The sequence below is a fragment of the Oreochromis niloticus genome, linkage group LG10, assembly GCF_001858045.2.
Source record: "Oreochromis niloticus isolate F11D_XX linkage group LG10, O_niloticus_UMD_NMBU, whole genome shotgun sequence".
NCBI lineage: Eukaryota > Metazoa > Chordata > Actinopteri > Cichliformes > Cichlidae > Oreochromis > Oreochromis niloticus.
Genome location: NC_031975.2, coordinates 6,012,419 through 6,033,917, shown reverse-complemented (window position 1 = coordinate 6,033,917; position 21,499 = coordinate 6,012,419). Strand labels below are relative to the sequence as shown.

The following is a 21,499-nucleotide window of genomic DNA, read 5'->3' as shown; positions in this document are numbered from 1 at the left end:
CCAACAACACTAACATTCAGAGCAAATCGCAGGCGGAAAATAAAATGAAAGGTGAATAGAATGAATATTAGCAACTTGTACAGTTGTCAGAAGCTATCTGTGTGTGTGTATGGTTAGAACCCCCACCAACACACACACACACACACACACACACACACACACACACTCAAAAGCTAAATTTTCTTTTTAAATAAATGAAAAGTTGAATTCCCGACAAATTTTTGTATTTTCTTTAAATGCTCAATTAAAGTATATATTCAGTAGCAATGAAGTGGGGCCCCAATCCTCAGCCCATATAAAATGTTGATTAAGCATCTCCCCTTGTGGCGCTGAATTCCTAAAGTGACCACACAGCACTATCTGACTACTAGCATTATCTTTTTTTGTAAACCCTCAACCATCCTCTGAAGAGCATAACTGGTCATGTGGCTCTTCTTCCTGTGGAACTAACATATTCTAGGAATGAAAGAGCACAGTGGGTCCTACCATTATGCACTATGCGGTTATCTGTCAAAGGCACTTTTGCATTGTATTTATGTTGCCGTCCACCCCTCCCTCCGCATTCCAGTGTACACTGCCAGCCATCTCTCTGCGCCCCATACCTTGATTCCTCTGCAGTGGATTGGATGGTTGAACTGCATCAAGCATCAATGGAAATTTCCATTCTGATTTCATGCCAATTTATTTAGCCTTGAGCTTTGTTAAATTGCAGCCAAGCGCATGACTCTCAAACTGAAGAGTGCACACACAAGAACAAAAGATTGTGTGTTGTGACTGAAAAATCAGTGCTAACATTTTCCACTCTTGCATTTGGAATTAGTTTGTCTGCGTTTTAATGAAGCGCTTACTCACTGTTCTCAGTGATGCATCACTAGATCTGCTCACTGATATCATGGAATTGCATATAAAATACTTTTCACCTGTACTTTCAGATTTAAAGGAGTCTTATGCTTTTAATTATTTTCTGTTTCGTATATATGCAGTCATAATGACAAATGTTTATATTAAAAATAACATTTATTATTTGAAAAAATAATTTTAAATAATAATCTTGGGTTTTGCGCAAGTAATCTTGACTCCTTTAAACACCCTGCTTCAGTTTTTTTTTCTACCCTTGTCTCAGTCAGATGCCAACAAGAAGGAATGTCTTTAATATTGGCTAAAGATGGCTCAAAAGGAGGGTAAACTAAACAACTGCACCAAGTCCAACGAAATGACATCTTCTTGATATTATTTTGAATTACACAAAGCTGGAAATTGCCAAAATGTGACACACAGCGTCTGTGTTGTGATACCACTCCAGCATAAAGTACTAATTGAAAAAAGTTGGATTTTGGCCTAAAAGTTTATATAATTGCCCTTTTCAACTTAATTTGCCCCATTTTCTTTCTTTAATGCAGGTTTTTGTAAGTTTGAATTTAAAAAAGAGAGTAAAACTTGAACCTTTCTTACCCAAATAGCACTTTTATTAAATTATTATTACAATTTTTTTTAGTTAAAGACAAATCTGTATTTGAGTTTTGAGGCTCCAGTAGAGCGTAGTAAAAAGACTGAAGAGTTTAAATTCCAAGAAAACATATCCCACTTTCAGAGTCAGAAATATTTTAATTGCCTTTAAAAGGTGACACCTTTGAAAAACACACATTTTGAAAAAACAGAGATCACAAAAGATATAAATCATACAATAAACAACTTTGAAAGTCAAAAGTGTTTGGACACAAAAACAGACATCAAACTGATCAATATATACAGTTACTGTCGCATGTACAAAGAACCCTGTTAATATGCAGTACACTGGGCACATATCAGCTATTTCAGCAATAATACAAACACCATGACCTTCTTTGAGTAAATCAGTATCAAAATTTTACAGACGCATTTATGTCTTATTAATGCACTGTTGTGTTGGCTGTGCCCGCTGTGAAATGTGTAGAAAAGCTAAACCAGCATAAAACAACAATATTTAGAACCAAAGTTAATTTAATGAGTTCTTAACCGCTGCAGCAGTCTTACATATGTAATATCTTTTTCTCAAGACAATGTGCTTTGTGAAAAATTCAGTTTGCTGAAAGGTGTCTTGTTTGCATCATGCCTGAAATTGGTTTCTGTGCAACTTCCAAAGGGCCAAATCACCTTCAGTCTAAACCCATAGCTGTCCACTGTATTCTCTTTCCTCCCCCTAGTCACTCTACATAACAAGTAGTGTACAAGAAGACAAGTTATAAGCATGAATATGTTTATTTGTGCAGATGAAGTTGGATGCTTTACAGGGTTTCACGAAAGCTTAGGAATGAATAGGCTACAAAGGAGCTGTGAAACTGACTATGACAGTCAGTCAATCACTGTACAACAAAATGTTCTCATGCCTTCTGATAAATGTCCTGTGTACTTAACAACAATTACACCACCAGCCAGTATACGATAAACAGGTAATATACGGATGTCTGTGCATCGCTTCCTGTAAAGCAAAAAGTTATCCATACAACTACACAAACACATAATGCATGCATCTACAATCTTGTAAAGGAATGTGGACTCGTTAAGTGCTGAGTTATAAAACATTATCAAGTGAATGATTTGTCAAAAGGTGCAGAAGAAACCACAGAAGTTACTTTTGCGTAAGCACAGAGCAGCTTGATTGTGAAAAGGCAGGATGCGCTACAGTTGAGTCTCAGTTACATCAATCAGTTGCATCATATAGGCCATGTTGTAGGCAAAGAATGCCTTATGTTTGAACACTCGCTTCTTTAATGAAATGTAGATGTGTATAATTGCATCCATTTCTGCAAATGAATGCTTTTCGGCTGTTGAGTGACTGCAATCGGTTATCTTCAAGGCATTCCACAGATTTTTTTCCTTAGTTTTAATCTCTGAGGTTTAGCAGCGCCTGTCAAGGATTCTTACATTCCACATCCAAGGGCCTTCCAGTTTTTGACTTGGCTTTCATTTGAAATTTGTTGCTCTGTAAAACATTACTGCCGCAATCTAAGATCTCTGGCACCCCGAATATCATTCAGTATTTGCCTGTATTTGGTGCCATCCTTTTTTGCTTGTATCCCTACAAGACTTTCAGTCCTTGCTGTAAAAACTGACAGCCACAGCGCGAAGCAGTCAGCACAGCGTTGTCGTGCAGACGAAGAGCTGTGCATTCTACACGCAGCCCTGTCTGTTACAGCTGATGACCTTATGTTAGCTTCTCATGAGTCACTTGCGAGAGGCTTCTAATTGGTCACATCTTTGTTTTAGCTTGAAAAATAAGAGTGCTTGTCGCCACATTCAACTTATAAAATAATGTACATGGCAATGCCAAACATCGGTACTTTTTAAAGGCACTATATTTACAGAGTTCTGCATGCATAAAACGAGACAATGTATCTGTTGTAACATTAGTTGCATAATGAATTAATATTTTCATGAGACATTCACCAATAACCAAATCATATTGTTGCATTTGATAGAAAAGTCACTAAAGAAAGGAGGTTCATTTTACGCTGACTGTGGGTAACGAAACGTCTTAACAGACTGTCTTTTTTTAACTTACAAAAAAACAAAAACAAAACAAAGATATCCAGTCTGCATATTTGCTGTTGTAAAGAGCAGTGGGTTCTGTGTGGTGGTCTGCAAGTCAAACAAGGTCAATGTACTGCTTAAGATGTCTAAATATTAAAGTACTTCAAAGTGAGCAGATGTTTCATTTAAAACAAAGTTTTTTCATGACTTTGCTGAAATTTCACACTACGCTATGTTTCAAAACAATCACAGTACTGATCATGTTCGAGTGCTGGACAATAAAATTCACAGAATGCTTGAAATGAATGTGAATCTTTCACCTTGTCTTTAACATCTGTTCTTGTCTCCTTCTGAAAGTATACATCACGCGTCAGAAACACTTTAACAATGGGTCAAATGAGCAGAATATACAGCTATGAGGGATTGTATTGTGGTGTCAGAGGCTTCAAATAAATCAGTGCTGTACTGGATTTATAATTTTTGTAATTTGTTTCTTTATATTTATTGAGGCATAACTAGAATATGGACAATTATATATAAGAGTTACACTAATCAGTGCACAAAAAGTGAGATTTTTGTCAGTTCTTGCAGAAGTTTAGGCCTATGACTGTTCACTGGACTGGAATTTAGTCACCAAAGAAAACATCAATGAATCGACGGTAATTGATATGGAATTTGAATTTCCGGCAGTTCGGAAGTCTGCAAGTTCACTGGTCAGCCGTTTTACCCAGGAAAGACTTTTACATGTTTTAGATTTCCTGAGCCATTAATGATTTAGACAATCTATGTCTTGCAAACCGTTTACTGCATGGCACTATGGTCCTTTATGCTAGTCACACTAACGAAAACAGTGGCTGGAGACTGCAGCACGAACAAAGATTTTTGCAGCTATGTGCAATGAAATTGTGATCTTGTTGCCTTTGAAATGGTCCCTTCAAATACAGTGACCAAATCTGCGACCGTTCGCAGTCGGTTGCTGTCTTTAAAGTACCTTTGTTGTGACTGCAATAAAACAGCATCAATCTGTTTGTGTTACGGCAATTAACTGTGGCATATCATAAATCTGTTACCACGAGTTACAAATCACACAATGGAATTCACATTAAACAGAAATTCACATTATCTATTTACATTTAGAGTTCCACTAGAACCTCATTGATAGATTTGAAACAGAAATTCAAAAATTCCTCGACAAATAGCGAGCATAGACTGACGGATGGCGACACGCAGGCAGTCGGTCTGCATTTATAAATTAGACCGCAGTTATTTGGAAACGTTCTCCAGTCTGATAGAGATTGCAGTCAGTATGAGTCAGACTGCAACTGTTTAGAGACTGGTTGCCTCTCACTAGGTGTGCAGTTGTTTTGTGATCGCAAAAGTGGTTGTCCAGAGGTTGAGCCTGCAACACCCTTAACCTTTGGATAGTTGGTTGCATCAACTACTTGCAATCAACCGCGATATGTGAAAAAAATAAAATGCAATCATTGGGCAACTATCAACTATCAAGTCACAAAGAGGTTGAAGTCCTAATTTTACTACTGTAGCATGAAGGATGTGGGGTTTTTTTGTGACTGAGCCATACGGGAATCTCATTTTCACAAACATGAAATGAATAGGTGAACTGCAAGGCAGCAGCTAAAAATTTACTTTGGTAATCCAAATATTATTTATAATATTGTAATTTCTTTGTCCATTATACATAACAATGTCACAAAGAACAGTCAGTGTTTTTACTCTGCTAGGTTTAGGTGATCATGTTTTACAGACTTAACTGCAAATGTAAAGCTGAATCTCTCCTCCATCAGAAAACACAAACAATCCTCTTATGATCTCATGAACCACAAAGCTGTCATAAGAAGATGTCAGACAGCTCTTCAGGTAAAAGCTTTAATAGTTTTGAATAAACAATCTCAATTATGGCTAAAAAGGCAAAAAAAAAAAAAACCCAACAAAAAACCCCCACTCCAAACCCCAAACCCCTTGAGCAATAAAACTGTGATTACAAGGCAGGAATAAAAGCAGTCAGATTGAAGATGTGGGGAAACAGTTTAAAGCCTTAGTTAAAGTTTACGGAGGCTGCAAGATGAGTCATTTTCTGATTTAAAAAAAAATCTCCTTCTACTTATGAAACAAGATTGGTTTAGCCAAACCTGTCAAGATCTTTGGTACATGTACTGAGATTATTTCTCCAATCATCTCTGGAAAGCTGACCTTGGTGTGCAGTGACTGAGCCTGGACAAAAAGGTCGAAGGTAAACTGATGGAGCTTCTTTACGGTCTGAAACAGAGGAGAAAAGAAAATTACATAATGTGGATGAAATTTACTACACATAGTATTTGGACAACAGCTTGGGGCACATGAGTCACATATACACACAGTTAACGCTCTGGCATAAAAATCTGAGGATATGAATCATGGTAAACTCATCCATTAGGCCTTTTCCTGCCTTGAAGACCACTTCTGAGATTTTTCTTTTTAAGTAATCAGATTCTTCTAGTAGTAGCATGAAGGATGTGTTTTTTTATGAGCTATTAAAATACTCCGTCCTCTGTGATTTAACTGGATGTGTTGCCAGCAAATGTTTTAGTGTAATATAATTACAGCTCCTGCTTTACACTGTTCCATTTTTTCTCTCTCAAATTTGTAAAAGTGCATCCATGTGCTTAGACAAGTGAGGCTTTTTAGGAACGTTTACAACAGTATGAATGTATCTTTTTGGAAGAAGTTTTTTGTTTTTAGCCTGAAGAAACATCTCACCAACTCACCATCTGGAGAGAGTCCATGAGACGCGTGAGCTGGTAGAACCTCTGAGATGTGTTTGTCGTCGTTTGAAAGTTGATGAGGCGGTCGAGTTCGTTGATGTAGGTGAGTCGCAATTCGTCAAAGTACTTCTGACTCTTCAGACCCTCAACAGGAACTGGTGAAAATAGAAAAAAATAAATCACGTTCATTTCTGACTGTAATCACTCTTCTGTATGTCCCCTTCTTTATGTTTTCATTTTTCGCACGCAGAACAGTACTTACTAATGCTAAAGAGGAGCAAGGCCTTCATGCAGTGAAACTCTTCCTGGGTGATCTGCAACATCTCAAACTCCTGAGAGAGATGCCTCATCCGTATGCAGTGCTCGTACATGGTGGAAACGTGCATTCTGTGTCTGCAAATGTTAGGGGGAAAAAAAGGTCAGGATGAGGGGATGTAACCTAATGGGAATGTTCAAATCGCAAGAGGTGAAGGAGAAATTGCTTTACACCTTGGACATTTCTCCAGTAATCAGTGACTACTGAAGAGGAAAGAATGTCAGAGGTTAAATCCATTTCCATCAGGCACACTGTCTTTGAATCACATTATAACAGTACAGATTTGTGCTGTGTCATCTTTGACATTAGTGCTGAGGATGTTAAAAACACACAAAACTCTTTTACACGAAAATCCAGTCATCCAGCCTAAGCTCAAAGTTCATGATGAGAGCTGATTGGGAATTTAATGTTCGTGCCTGAATGATGGGCGAAGAAGACATTTGTTATCAAACTTTGCCATCTCTTCTAACACGAAATCAATTTGGCACTTATTATGAAGCCGGCAAAAGACAGTTTGGAACATATTCACATTTTTTATTCTGAGAAAATAAAGGCAGAATGAAGCAAATTTTGGGAATTAGAATACAGATGTTAGGGGGAAAAAACTCAAATTGAAAAAAAAAATGGCATGAAATAGAGAAATGAAATGGAGCTGAATTTTCACTTTCTCACAGGAAATAAATGCAGAGTTTCCAATATGTGACGGTATATATGAATAATAGTAACCGGGAAGCGTATAATCCAATTATACTGGACTTTCTGGAAAAGCTAATGATGAGTTATGAGGCAAGGTAAAAATAAATTGTAGGTTAGAGCAAGTTTTTTTCCCCGATTCATGGTGATAGTTTGGATACTGAAGAGAAAATGACTGCTCTTTAATTCTATCTTGATAGCATCGCAGTTGATAGCCTGTCTCATATTGAAGTGGTAATGCTGTTTTATTATATCCATGAAATTAAGCCTGATAAATGTACATCTGATGTGACTGTGCTGGGACTGTGGGAAATGTATTCATGCTCTTCGGGGGGAAAAAAAAAACTTAATTCTCCAATTATGTTGGCTGTAATAGGGTTTTTACCCCCTCATAAAGGACAGGCAACTCGGGAGGAGTAGGAGAGGTAAGCAGCTAATTTCAAAGATGACAAGGAGTACTTGAGTGCATTAACACTGCTGCTCACGTTTCTTTCACTTAGTTTAAATTATCCACATTTCTGACTTTTATGGTATCCACCAGCCCCAAATCTGTCCTTAAAAGTTGAGCTCCTGGTTCGACACACCTTGAAAAACAACTGAACAAAGGGTCACAATCACGTTTCTGTGAGTTAGCAGGATTTGAATTTTGGCTGTAGACGGCTGTACTTTTTGAAAAGACAGTTTGAAGTCACATCAGTTCTGCATGCTGTTGAATGTAGCTTTGATTGTTTTTTTTTCCCCCCCCCAAATGATACCTGTCTGTTTAGCTACTTCACAGGCAGCTCATTTAATGTCTGGAAACCCTGATCCAGTTTTTGGCAATGCTTTTCCATTCTTTAATCCGTGCACTCTTTTATACTTAAAAGTACATATGCCTTTTTTCTTTTAGAAAGAAGCGACGCTTATTTGAGTTGATTACAATTAAAACTAGCCCTGCGACAAACTGGCGACCTGTCCAGGGTGTACCCCGCCTCTCACCCTATGACAGCTGGGATAGGCTCCAACGCCCCCCGCGACCCTGAAAAGGATAAGCGGAAGCGGATGGATGGATGGATGGATGGATGGATGGAAACTTGTATATTTTGGATACTTACTAAAACAATATATGAAAGCAATGAGAAAGTGGCCACTTTCATGAGTAAATCATATAAGTTTTTACTATTTCTTTTCCATATGGGTTATGAGCATAAAAGCCTGATTTTGACATTGTATTCTAGCATCTGATTAAGTTAACATTTTTCAAATTTACATGCACTGGCCACTTTATTAGGTGCACCTCGCTGGTATCAGGTTAGACCCCCCTTTGCCTTCAGAACTATTAATTCTTCATGGCAAGGTGCTGGAAACATTCCTTGGATATTTTGGTCCACATTAACCTGATAGCATCACACAGCTGCTGCAGATTCATCGGTTGCGCACCCATGATACAAATCTCCTGTTTCACCATATCTTAAATTAGTTCTACTGGATTGAGATCTGGTGATTGTGGAGGCCATTTGAGCACAGCGAACGCCTTATCATATTCAAGAAATCAGTATGAGATGATCAGAGGTTTGTAACATGGAGCGATGAAAAGCAGCCATCACCAACATTAGGCTGCATTGTTTGAGGCAGGATTGATCCATGCTTTCATGCTATTTACACCAAATTCTGATCCTACCATCCAAATGTTACAGCAGATATCAAGACTCATCAGACCAAACAGCATTATTCCAGTTATCTGTTGTCCAATTTTGATGAGTCCATGCAAATTTCAGCCTGAGTTTCTTGCACTTAGCTGAAAGGAGTGGCACTCAGGCATCCAGTGCCTTCTTTCACTGTTACTGCTCATCTGAACACACAATATGTCCAACTTGGGCTAGTTGGACGTATTGTGTGTTTAGAAATGCTCTTCTGTATACCTTGGTTCTTACAAGTGGTTATGAATGATTTTTCCGTTCTTATAAGCTTAAAGCAGTTTGAGTTATTTTCCATTCTGCCCACTGACATCAACATTCACCCAGAACAGCCACTCACTGGATATTTCACACTTTCTGAACTCAGTAAATCCTACTGTAGAGATGGCTGTGCAGGAAAACACTTGAAAAAACACACCAATTTAAAGTAACTTAAATCATCTTTCTTCCCCTTTCTAAACCTTGGCAGGTTGTCTCAGCTGTAATTGTAACACATACACGTAATGAGTTGTTGAAACTGAACAGCTATACTGTACCTAATAAAGTGGCTGGTGTATTTACATTGTACATTTCTTTGAGGCTGTAACAAACTTGCACTGTTGCTGCACATATGCTGTTCTATAAGATCTACAGTTATCACTTGTTTAAAACTATTGTGTAAAAGGATCCTGTATATCACCTGCTTACACTGTTTTTACCAGACAACAACGGAAATGTATTCTCTATTCCCAGCAGACTGTGTCAGTCAGTATTTGATGAAGCTAAATAAGAATTCATTTCTTGTAAACATTAGTATTCCCCACTAACTCTTACACAGACATCACCATTGTTGTTGACATCTGAAATATTCAGATCGGATTCATCTGCACTCTGCGGGGTTATGAGAGTCTGAATGCTAAAAAATGTTCCTTACTTTAATTTCACAGCAACAAAAGAACACCTAAGGAGAAAATTGGATGAACACGCTCTTTTAAAAAGCCTGAAACTATTTCTGCTTTACATTTTTAACTCTGGATATGTTTTTCTGTTTGTCTGTGAACAGGAAAGAAAATGAGAGAAAGAAGGGAAGATAAAGCGATGAAGGCAAATGAGAGCAGCTGCTTGCTCGCTGGTGGTGATCTCTTAATATAATGAGGAGCACAGCATGTCAGTGACCCACTAATGGAATCCTTTCACAGGATTATTGAATTCTAGAATTCAGAGCTGGACATACTCATTGAACACAAGGTCTGGGGCAAAGTAAAGAATCCTGCCACTGGCATTCTTATAGGACCTCCATCCCAAGGCAAACACCATCACCCCCATCCATGACTGCTGAATGATAGTCATCTGGTCATCCACATGGAGATTTCTGAAACCTGGGGACACACACACAACCACAATCAAAAATGAAATAATCTAAACTCTATCAAAGCACTCATTGTTCGATTATGTGAGTTTGAAGATTGTGCCAGGGCTCAGCATTTTTATATACACTTTTTAAAATTATTTTTTAGGGAACCTTTCAGACTTTATTTGATCAGGTAGTAGAGAGCACACTGAAGAGCAGCGAAAGAGCAAAGGGAGTGACATGAAGGGAACTGTCCAAATGGGCAGAAACCGGCAGCCTTTCACTTCTTCGACCAATTGAGCTATAGAGTTGCCATAGCCAGAGCTTTATGTGACTGTTTGTTCTAATGGATTCTTGGGTTGAAAAAAAAGACTTAAAAGAGAATGAACAGTGAAACAAGCAAAAGAAATCTCCAAAAGTTGAATCTGTTCATCTGGACGTAGCGTTTTGTGGGAGAAACGTTTCGTCACTCATCCAAGTGACTTCTTCAGTCTCAGCTGACTGCAGGTTTCCCCAAACCTTATAAACAGTACATTTGCATAATGACTGAAACCAGCCCACTGAAGGAACAATGGGCTGTGAGGTCAGTTCCTTAATCATAATTATGCAAATTCCCATGACCATTGATCAACAATCACTGATCAAGGAACACTGATCAATGGCCATGAGTACCATTCACAGAGAGTTGGGGAATGGCTGCAATCACAGCATTGTAAGATGGCGAAAGATGTACCCTTAGGCCCCCTCCTCGATTCAGAGATGGTCTTTCCCTTTTCACGTAAATGGCCTCCTTGACTCCGCGCTCAAACCAGCGTTCTTCCCTGTCCAGGATGTGTACATCCTCATCATTGAAAGAGTGTCCTCTGGCCTGTAGGTGTAAATAAACTGCAGAGTCCTGGCCTGACGAGGTAGCTCTTCTGTGTTGTGCCATCCGCTTCGCTAGAGGTTGTTTGGTTTCCCCAATGTATAAATCCTGGCAATCCTCCTGGCACTTAACAGCGTACACTATGTTACTCTGTTTGTGTCGAGGGACCCGATCCTTGGGGTGGACCAGTTTTTGGCGCAGCGTATTTTGGGGTTTAAAAGCCACAGAGACCCAGTGTTTAGAAAAAATGCGTCTCAACTGTTCCGATACTCCTGACACATACGGGATCACTACAGGTTTTCGCCTGGGCAGCAGTTGTCCTTCTCTCCTGGATCGGCTGGAGCTTTCTTTAGGTGCCTTCCCAGCTTTGACAAAAGTCCAGCTGGGATAACCACATTTACTCAGGGCCTTCTTGATGTGCTGTTCTTCTGCCTCCCTGGCCGCTGTGTCAGTGGGGATGGTGTTCGCTCTGTGTTGTAGCGTCCTGATGACACCCAGTTTGTGCTCCAGTGGATGATGAGAGTATCTGAACCAATGGCCATTGGTTCAGATATGTGGATGACACCTGGGTGAAAATCAAATCTCAGGACGTACTACATTTCACGGATCACATTAACTCGGTGGACCAACACATCAAATTCACCAGGGAGGATACGAAAAGTGGCAGGTTAGCCTTCTTAGACTGTGAGATTTCCATCAGTAATGGGGGACATCTAAAAGCTGACGTGTACCGTAAACCTACGCATACGGATCAGTATCTAAGGTTTGACTCTCATCATCCACTGGAGCACAAACTGGGTGTCATCAGGACGCTACAACACAGAGCGAACACCATCCCCACTGACACAGCGGCCAGGGAGGCAGAAGAACAGCACATCAAGAAGGCCCTGAGTAAATGTGGTTATCCCAGCTGGACTTTTGTCAAAGCTGGGAAGGCACCTAAAGAAAGCTCCAGCTGATCCAGGAGAGAAGGACAACCGCTGCCCAGGCAAAAACCTGTAGTGATCCCGTATGTGTCAGGAGTATCGGAACAGTTGAGACACATTTTTTCTAAACACTGGGTCTCTGTGGCTTTTAAACCCCAAAATACGCTGCGCCAAAAACTGGTCCACCCCAAGGATCGGGTCCCCCGACACAAACAGAGTAACATAGTGTACGCTGTTAAGTGCCAGGAGGATTGCCAGGATTTATACATTGGGGAAACCAAACAACCTCTAGCGAAGCGGATGGCACAACACAGAAGAGCTACCTCGTCAGGCCAGGACTGCAGTTTATTTACACCTACAGGCCAGAGGACACTCTTTCAATGATGAGGATGTACACATCCTGGACAGGGAAGAACGCTGGTTTGAGCGCGGAGTCAAGGAGGCCATTTACGTGAAAAGGGAAAGACCATCTCTGAATCGAGGAGGGGGCCTAAGGGTACATCTTTCGCCATCTTACAATGCTGTGATTGCAGCCATTCCCCAACTCTCTGTGAATGGTAGTCATGGCCATTGATCAGTGTTCCTTGATCAGTGGGTTTTGGTCAGTGATTGTTGATCAATGGTCATGGGAATTTGCATAATTATGATTAAGGAATTGACCTCACAGCCCATTGTTCCTTCAGTGGGCTGGTTTCAGTCATTATGCAAATGTACTGTTTATAAGGTTTGGGGAAACCTGCAGTCAGCTGAGACTGAAGAAGTCACTTGGATGAGTGACGAAACGTTTCTCCCACAAAACGCTATGTCCAGATGAACAGATTCAACTTTTGGAGATTTACTTTCCTGGATGATTGAGAATGCATCAAGAAAGCAAAAGAAATGATTCTGTATAAGTAATTTCCTACCATATAGGACTTGTACATCTTGATTTGGTAAAATCACATCCAATTTTGATATTGTTATGGTTTAAAGTTAGGGGAGTAAGCAATCTGACAGACACACGTCCCAGAAAACAGAGTTTAGTCCATCGCTGTTTAGTAATCTTCACGACTGCTAAACGGACTAACTGAGCTGGACCTCGAGAGTATGTTAGTGTTGCCATTTTTATCTGGCAAATAATATGACTTCGCTATGATGTACAGACGCATTGATCAATAAGTTTTGTTAGTTTTTGTCAACTACCTTTTTTTTCTTCAGAAAACAAGACGATAGCTAAATAAATAAAATCCAGGAGGAAAAAAACTATGATAAAATGTACATACGTGTCAATAAGTAAAAACGAGATGAAAATATTCTGGAACGAGACGAGATCCAATCAAAAGTAATCGCTCATGTAGCTCCCATACTTCCTGTTTCTCATCAAAACGTGATAAAAAATATCAGTGAAGAAGGATTATCAATCATTTGACATTTGATGTCATTAAAAGAAGATGTTTTGTATTTCGTGTGGAGGAACGCTGAACCAACTTTAGGTTTAGTCTACTATGATCTTATGATATTTAGTCGACTAAAACTAAAAGCATTTAAATGCCTAAATAAATAAAAATTTGCTGTCAAAATTAACACTGACCATCCAAGTGTCACGGACCCAGCTCCAGGGATTCGGGGTCCGTGAACAGTGTGGACTACTATTGTAGTTATTATTATTTTTATTATTATTATTGTTATTATGGTTGTGTCTGCTGTCCTGTGTTCCGTGTTTGTGTACTGTCAGGTGTTTATGGGTGTGTGCGTGTGTGTGAGGGTGCGGTCGTGGCAGGCACTTTTAGGCCTGGTGGGTGTGGCCCTGCCAGCTGACCGGTCACACCCAGGAATCCACGCACACCTGGCGCCGATCAAGCCTCGTCAGAGGAGCTTCAAAACAGTGTGGCTGAGAGCTCCTCGACGCTGGATCGTTGAGTGACTTCCCGTCAGTCTTAGTCAATGTGCAAGGTTAGTGCAGTCTGCCGTTAGGTTTTGTACTCACGGCTGCCTTTTGTATGCGCGTTTCCCCAGGAGGAATTGTGGCGACCAGGAGGCAGTACACAGGGAACGGAGACAGAGCACGGAGCACGGGATAAGGGAGAAGACACGGAACAGAAGTCGGGATCGCACGGGGGATTTATTGTTGTTTGGATTTTCACCACTGTAAATAAACGCACTGCCTTCATCATCAAGTTCTGCATTTTGGGTCCTCATTCCTCATATCCCCACGGTCTGCCTGCCAGACCGTGACAGAACGATCCAGCCATTATGGACCCAGCGGACTCAAGGACCGTATCACAGGAGAAGTTGCTTGCCCAGCTCTGGAGCTACTGTCGGAGCATTCTCCAGGGGGCAGATCCTCATCAGAGACACTTACAGGTCGTATTTTTTGATTCCTTCCTATCATCAACCACCTTATCTGTGAGCTTTTTGGACATTAAGAGACTAATTTCGATTATAACCATGCTGAGGGCAAGTTCCTGCTTTTTGGTTTGGGCTGTCCGGGCGAGGAGGATGTGGCGACCTCCCTGGGAGCCCTTGCTGCCTATTTCTTTTTTCATAGGCAGATAGCTTCCCCACCGTCGTTTGTGGCTCACTTGTTGGACCCTCCATTGCGGGGGAAACAGTTCACACGCCCTCTGCACCTCACCACATCTCCACTCACCTCCGCGGCATCTGCTGAGTCAGCAGACAAAGGACCGGCAGCTCAAAACCACACAGCTGCTCTCCTGTCCGGCCGACTGGTGGAACCTCAGCCTGTCACGCCGGCCCCGGCATCATCAAAGAAGCGACGCTCGCGCCGCCGGCGCCCCTCACCGCTGCCAGATTTCCTGACTTTCCCTCAGCCGATTGTGGTGAGTCATATGGACAATTCATCTTCACTCACCTCATCTGTTTTTTCATTGGACTGTGAGAACGCTAACCTCGTAGCACAGCCTGTAGCCTTCGCAGCTGCCCAGCACGTAACTCAGTCAGCTGCCCAGCACGTAACTCAGTCAGCTGCCCAGCACGTAACTCCATCACATTCAGCCTCACAATCCATAGCCCAGTCAATAGCTCAGTTGGTAAAGGAATCATTAGCTTTGTCATCTGCTCAGTCAGCCACTCATCTTCACCCTCAGTCAGGGGTCCCTATTGCCTCTGGCCCTGCATCTACTCCAGCTGGTGGGCCCGAGTCGCCCGTCCAGCCTCAAGTTTCGTTTGCTGGGGGTTCGGGAGAACCCAGCCAGTCTCAAGTTTTGTCAGCTGGAGGGTCCGAGGAGCCCGTCCAGCCTCTTGCCACGTTTGCTGGAGGCTCCGAGGAGCCCACCCAGCACCAGGCCTTGTTAGCTGAGGGTCCTGGAGGACCCAGCCAGCACATACTCACATCTGCTGACGGTCCGGGGAAGTCTGTTCAGCCGTCACCTGCTGAATCATCCCCCGCGACTTCTACATCATCGCCTGCAGCATCCGCATCATCGCCTGCAGCATCGCTGCCGTCAGGTTCCGCAGCCGTCCCGCTGCCGTCTGGTCCTGCCTCTGTGTCGTCATCCGCGCCTGGTCCTGACTCTGTGTCGTCATCCGCGCCTGGTCCTGCCTCTGTGTCGTCATCCGCGCCCGCAGCAGCAGCTTCGTCCTCGCTTGCAGAGGAGCTCAGCGAGTGCGAGGAGCCCGCGCCACCTGCAGAAGAGCTCGGCGAGCGCGAGGAGCCCGCGCCACCTGCAGAAGAGCTCGGCGAGCGCGAGGAGCCCGCGCCACCTGCAGAAGAGCTCGGCGAGCGCGAGCAGCCCGCGCCACCTGCAGAAGAGCTCGGCGAGCGCGAGCAGCCCGCGCCACCTGCAGAAGAGCTCGGCGAGTGCGAGGAGCCCGCGCCGCCAGCAGAGGAGCTCGGCGAGCCGCGGCAGGAGAGAGCACCGGAGGGGCCTGCGCCGCCTGATCAGGAGCTCAGCGAGCTGGAGCAGGAGCGCGGTGAGCCAGAGGAGCCCGCACTGTCATCGGAGGAAGACCTCGGTGAGTCGGAGGGACCGCCACGTCCTCCGCGACCAGCAGCGCGACCAGCAGCGCGACCAGCAGCACGGCCGGCACGTCCTCCGCGACCAGCAGCACGGCCAGCATATCGTGGATTGTGTGTTGCGCTACATTGGCGCCCACCGGAGATGCAGCAGCGCCACCGTCACCGAATCCGTGGCAGGCCACCTGAACCGTTTCGCTGCCGCTGCCGGACCCATGGCCGCCCGCCGGAGCAGCAGCGTTGCCGCCACTGGACTCGTGGCAGGCCACCGGAGCTGCCGCTCCATTGCTGCCGGATCTGTGGTCACCCGCCAGAGCCACATTGCTGCTGCCACTGGACCCATGGTAGGCCACCTGAACACTTGGGTTATGGTTTTCGGCCACATGAACTGCTCTATGGGGACTGTTTTCACGCCGCTGCTGGGTGTGCGGTCTGACTTTGGGACTGTGACCTGGGGGGTGGGGGTGTTGTTATTTTGGTTGTTTTTGCTTGTCTTGGTTTTGGCCCTCCGTCCTGTGCCTCCCGCCGCCCGCCCTGGGTTGGTTGTGTTGTGGGTTTTGTTTTGTTTTGGGGTCGTCGGGAGTCGATCCGTAGAGGGGGGGTACTGTCACGGACCCAGCTCCAGGGATTCGCTGTCCGTGAGCAGTGTGGACTACTATTGTAGTTATTATTATTTTTATTATTATTATTGTTATTATGGTTGTGTCTGCTGTCCTGTGTTCCGTGTTTGTGTACTGTCAGGTGTTTATGGGTGTGTGCGTGTGTGTGAGGGTGCGGTCGTGGCAGGCACTTTTAGGCCTGGTGGGTGTGGCCCTGCCAGCTGACCGGTCACACCCAGGAATCCACGCACACCTGGCGCCGATCAAGCCTCGTCAGAGGAGCTTCAAAACAGTGTGGCTGAGAGCTCCTCGACGCTGGATCGTTGAGTGACTTCCCGTCAGTCTTAGTCAATGTGCAAGGTTAGTGCAGTCTGCCGTTAGGTTTTGTACTCATGGCTGCCTTTTGTATGCGCGTTTCCCCAGGAGGAATTGTGGCGACCAGGAGGCAGTACACGGAACGGAGACAGAGCACAGAGCACGGGATAAGGGAGAAGACACGGAACAGAAGTCGGGATCGCACGGGGGATTTATTGTTGTTTGGATTTTCACCACTGTAAATAAACGCACTGCCTTCATCATCAAGTTCTGCATTTTGGGTCCTCATTCCTCACATCCCCACGGTTTGCCTGCCAGACCGTGACACCAAGAAATTTTTCATACCAGTTTTGGCTAGCAAGACCCTCTTGTCCAAATAATGTCGCTCCAACCAAACAAAACGGTGAGGCTTCAAAATTCAGAAACCAGTAGGTGATGTCATGTTTGCTACATCTCTCTTTTATACTAAGTCAATGATAATGACACAGGATGTGCTGATGCTCTTTAATCTTTTAAAAATCTGGGACGCATGTGGCTGGGAATTAGAATGGGACAGAAAAGGTCAGTAGATCAATGCCCCACTATTATTATTATTATTATAGTAAACTAAACTACTACTAAAAGTAAATTAGATGTGAAAAGATTTTTTGTTAACAACAATAAAAACTAGGCTTTTGAACTGAAATGATTTAGTGAACTTGGAATATTATTTACTGACTTTTCTAAATCTTGCTTCTGACACATGTTCTCCAGAGACAAGAAAATCCACTCTGGAAACTAACTGAAAATAAGCGATGCATCAATCAGAGTGTTTGTGTGAATGCTAAGAAGGTGCTTAGGTAGAGAAAAAACACTTGAATGTGAATGTGTGTGTGACTGGGAGAATGAGTCCTGTAGTAAAAACTAATTTGAATGCAGAGTTACAGTAGAAAAATTAAGATATTTCATCTTTAATCATTTAATCTCAGATATTTCTACTTCAACAAGCAAGTTTTGCAGAAGCTGAAATGTTGTAAAGGATTTTGCTTCTGTTGTTTTCCAGGACAAATGCAGACAGTTTGGGCTTAAAACAGTTATAGAAAAGGCAGAGAAATGGAAGAAAGAGGAGAAAAGAAATTAGTGAACCGTTAGTGAATACCCTCCCTTCTTGTCTCTCCAGCTGCTCAGAATGGAAGGCATCCAGCCTTCTCCAAGGACACAACGGGGGAAATAAAAAAACATGAATGGGTGAAAGAATGAATAGGCTGTGGCTAGGGACTTCCCCAGCAACAAATCTTAAAGTCTATAAAAATTCCCCCTAAACAACAAACTTTTGTGTTGTCTTTGATTCATAATTAAGTATAATGTGACACCAAATCTATTTTTAATCCGATGCAAAAATAAATAAATAAAATAAAAAATAAAAACACTTGGCTGTGTGGCTGTTTCTCTTTCTGAGCTGTACACAAAGACCAGAGTACGCAACTTTAATTCAGCAATCAGAAAACATTTCAGCTTGGTCAAGTGACATCTGTTTGAAAATTTTCTGAGAGTGTAGACTATAGAACCAGAGAGTGAGGAACAAATTATCCCTGTTTTGAACTTGAATGTTATTTGTCTGTGCCACTAAATGTGTTTGTATAGATTGCAAAATGCTCCTGCTTGTTCAGAAAGTCACCGGACTATTTGTGTGATTCGATTATATCTGCACCAGAACTGCCTCTCGGGTTATCTGGCACATGGCCTGATGTTCCAAAGAGCAGGTCAAAAACTTTTAGTGAGGCAGCTTTTAGATTTTATGCTTCACACCAGTGGGACAGCCAGCCCATGAGGTCTGAAATCATCAAATGCAAATTCCAATTCTTTTCATTCCAGTCAATACGGCTTTTTTATTAGAATGTCTAGTTTCTTAATTATTCTTTTAAATATTCTTTCATGTACTGGTTTTGAGATCTCATTATCAGTTTGTTAGTCATCTGTATAACATTTTGAATGGCATCAGTACCTGTATGAATGGTCATATGATATCTACTGCAGAATGGTGCACACACAAGAGCATCTATGTAATAACCTACAGGCATAGCTGCAAAATCAGTCATTAAAACAATGTCTGCTGCACATGTTTGAATTTCCTCGTTGTTGTGTTTTAATATGGGGGTGTGCTTGCAAATTATTAAAACAACTTTTTTCAAACATTTAATTATGGGTAGGAGGAGAAGAATAGTTTTCTGTGACTGGAAAATAGCTGATTTCTTTTTCCATTTAGGTTTTTTTTTTTGGTGGGGGGAATCATCAAGCTCTACCACCACAGTCCATCTGGGTTTTGTGTCCAGGTGTATGAGCACAGTGACACCTCTTTTCTCCTGTTACATTTTTCCTATCAGACAAAAGAAAAAAGGCCACAGGTTGCAGCTCAAAATCTATCAGGAGAGCTTTTTTCGCTTCATTGTCTTACAGGTTGGACGGCTCTTACAAGATCGAATCATATTTAGAATTTGAAGAAAAAGTAATAATTTGTCTTAGCGTGTTTTTTTTTTTTTCATCTTAACGACTGATCAAATAATACTTGTATGTGGTGAGAGGCTTGTAGTTACAAAGCCATAGCAATCTTCACCTCACTCTTCAGTTCCCCTGAGCTCTTTGGAGCATTTTGGCATTCTTTCCCTCATTGTATTGGTTTCATTCACTCTCTTTGCTCTCATCAGCAGGCAGCTGTTTTTCAGTGAAAAAGCTCTCATAAACCCACAGAACCTTACATTGCCAGCACCAAATCACATACAGACAGTGACGAGCCAGTTTCATGCTGGTTAATGACAGTGCAACAAAATCACCAGCCAATTACGCAAAGGTGCGAAGTCCAGGTTTTGTGTTTGGACAATAACTTTTTGGATAGTTAGGTTTGCGTCAGCACAAATGTTCAATTTAGATTATGGAGCCATTTCTGTGACATACAGTTGGATGAGCACAATGAAAGAGAGTGGCTAGACAGTTCTGTCAGGAGTTTGTATAGGCCCTAACAGAGCTGAGAGCAGATTTACATGTATTTCTTAAACACAATTACTAATGCTGCTCTGTGTCTGCCAATTGCTTAACCAAGTAACAGTTTTAACTTTTAATTTAAAAGTGATAGCCTCTGTTAGAGACTGGGCGAAGACACAAAGACAGGCCATCAGGTGTACTAATCTCTTAAAGATCAAACTGGATCCATCTGCTAATGATGACTCCTTGTGTATAAGGGAGCAGCCCAAAGAAGAAACCTAATATTTATGTGTGGGCCTCAAAACTTATTTCTGTTGTCCCCAAATGGCCATTTACTTTGTTAATGAAGGTTAAAATTCTGCATAACTAGCTTTTAGACGCAACAAAGATCAGCTTATCTCCTCCACTGCAACCACTGTCCTACCTGGCAATCCTTTTGCCCATTTGACCACTTTGACAAGTTGTCTCTCTCCCAATTCATTGAGGCTGGTGAGCAGGGTGTCAGCGGAGTCCGGCTGGCCACAGTCGTGGCCCGCATTCACAACCTCCGGCTCAATGGACTCCAGGATGTTGAGGAAGACCAGGTGGGAGTTCAGTTGCACACCAGTTTTAGGAGAGACGTTCGGGATAACCTCCACTGGATCCTGAGCACCATGATCTTCTTCTGGGCTTTTCTGTTGTCCAATCTTCTTCAGCTTACGTGCTGTAAACAAAAATAAATGATTTCATGTCTGTAAAGGTAACAGTTCTCACCAAGTTTAGGTTTGACAGATTTTTTTTAAAGTTATGAATCCAAATTTGCATCTGGACCAATACAAGGGGTTGGTTTCTTCTTATCCTGCAGCAGCCATTCTGGCTAAATCATATCTGCAGAATAAAATGATGTTATTATTAACAGCAGCTGGCTGATGCCATAATTTATTTTTCACAATGATAATTCAGATAGGTTGAGTTCAATAAAAATTAATCAAATTAATTGATTACATCCCCACACGCCAGGCCTGGCTAAGACATCTGGAACATATGGCCCTTTTTTTTATATGTTATAGGAAACCAAAGCATTAACAGACCATACAAGTACTGCTAAAATACTGCATTCCTACTTTCCAAATAATATGTCAGAAATGTCCCATACTGCAACTGTGGACTTTAAGTAACTATTTTAAAAGAAATATTAAACTTGTCTCAGCAACACTCAATACTGTGCTACTAATAGACTAGAATATTGAATCATATTCCATTTGAAAGAAGACTCACTGAACAGATGAGTCTCGTCTGATGGAAAGCCTGTCGTCATCATGTGTGAGTCCTTACTGGTAATGTGGACATGAAAATATTTTTTTTTCTTTTTGGCTTTGCAGAGTCCTAAAATGTTTCCTTTAACTATGCAATTCAGTAAATTGTGCATTTCTACCTTACAATTGCGTTTCGTTGAGCAATGTCTGTATCTTAAGAATTCAAAGACAACAAAAGCAACAACAACAAATACTATATGTTACAGTAAACATACTGGTTTCCCATCTTGAGCTTAACAAAGCTGTAATTTCTTCCTCCACAAATGCTGAAAATCCTGCAGCAGCTGCTCCATATGGCA

The 21,499-nt window shown here is 42.2% G+C and overlaps 1 protein-coding gene across 1 annotated transcript; it reads right to left on the bottom strand.

Moving 5' to 3' along the window:
- Nucleotides 1-1,812: 1,812 nt before the first annotated feature.
- Nucleotides 1,813-20,608, bottom strand: LOC112841613 (androgen receptor; the record flags this gene model as incomplete). Its single annotated transcript, XM_025910850.1, is given in 5 exon segments — nt 1,813-5,787; nt 6,276-6,427; nt 6,535-6,665; nt 10,171-10,315; nt 20,330-20,608. Coding segments are annotated over 5 exon segments (866 nt in total), but the record flags the coding sequence as incomplete, so codon positions are not given.
- Between the last annotated feature and the right edge of the window lie 891 nt (nt 20,609-21,499).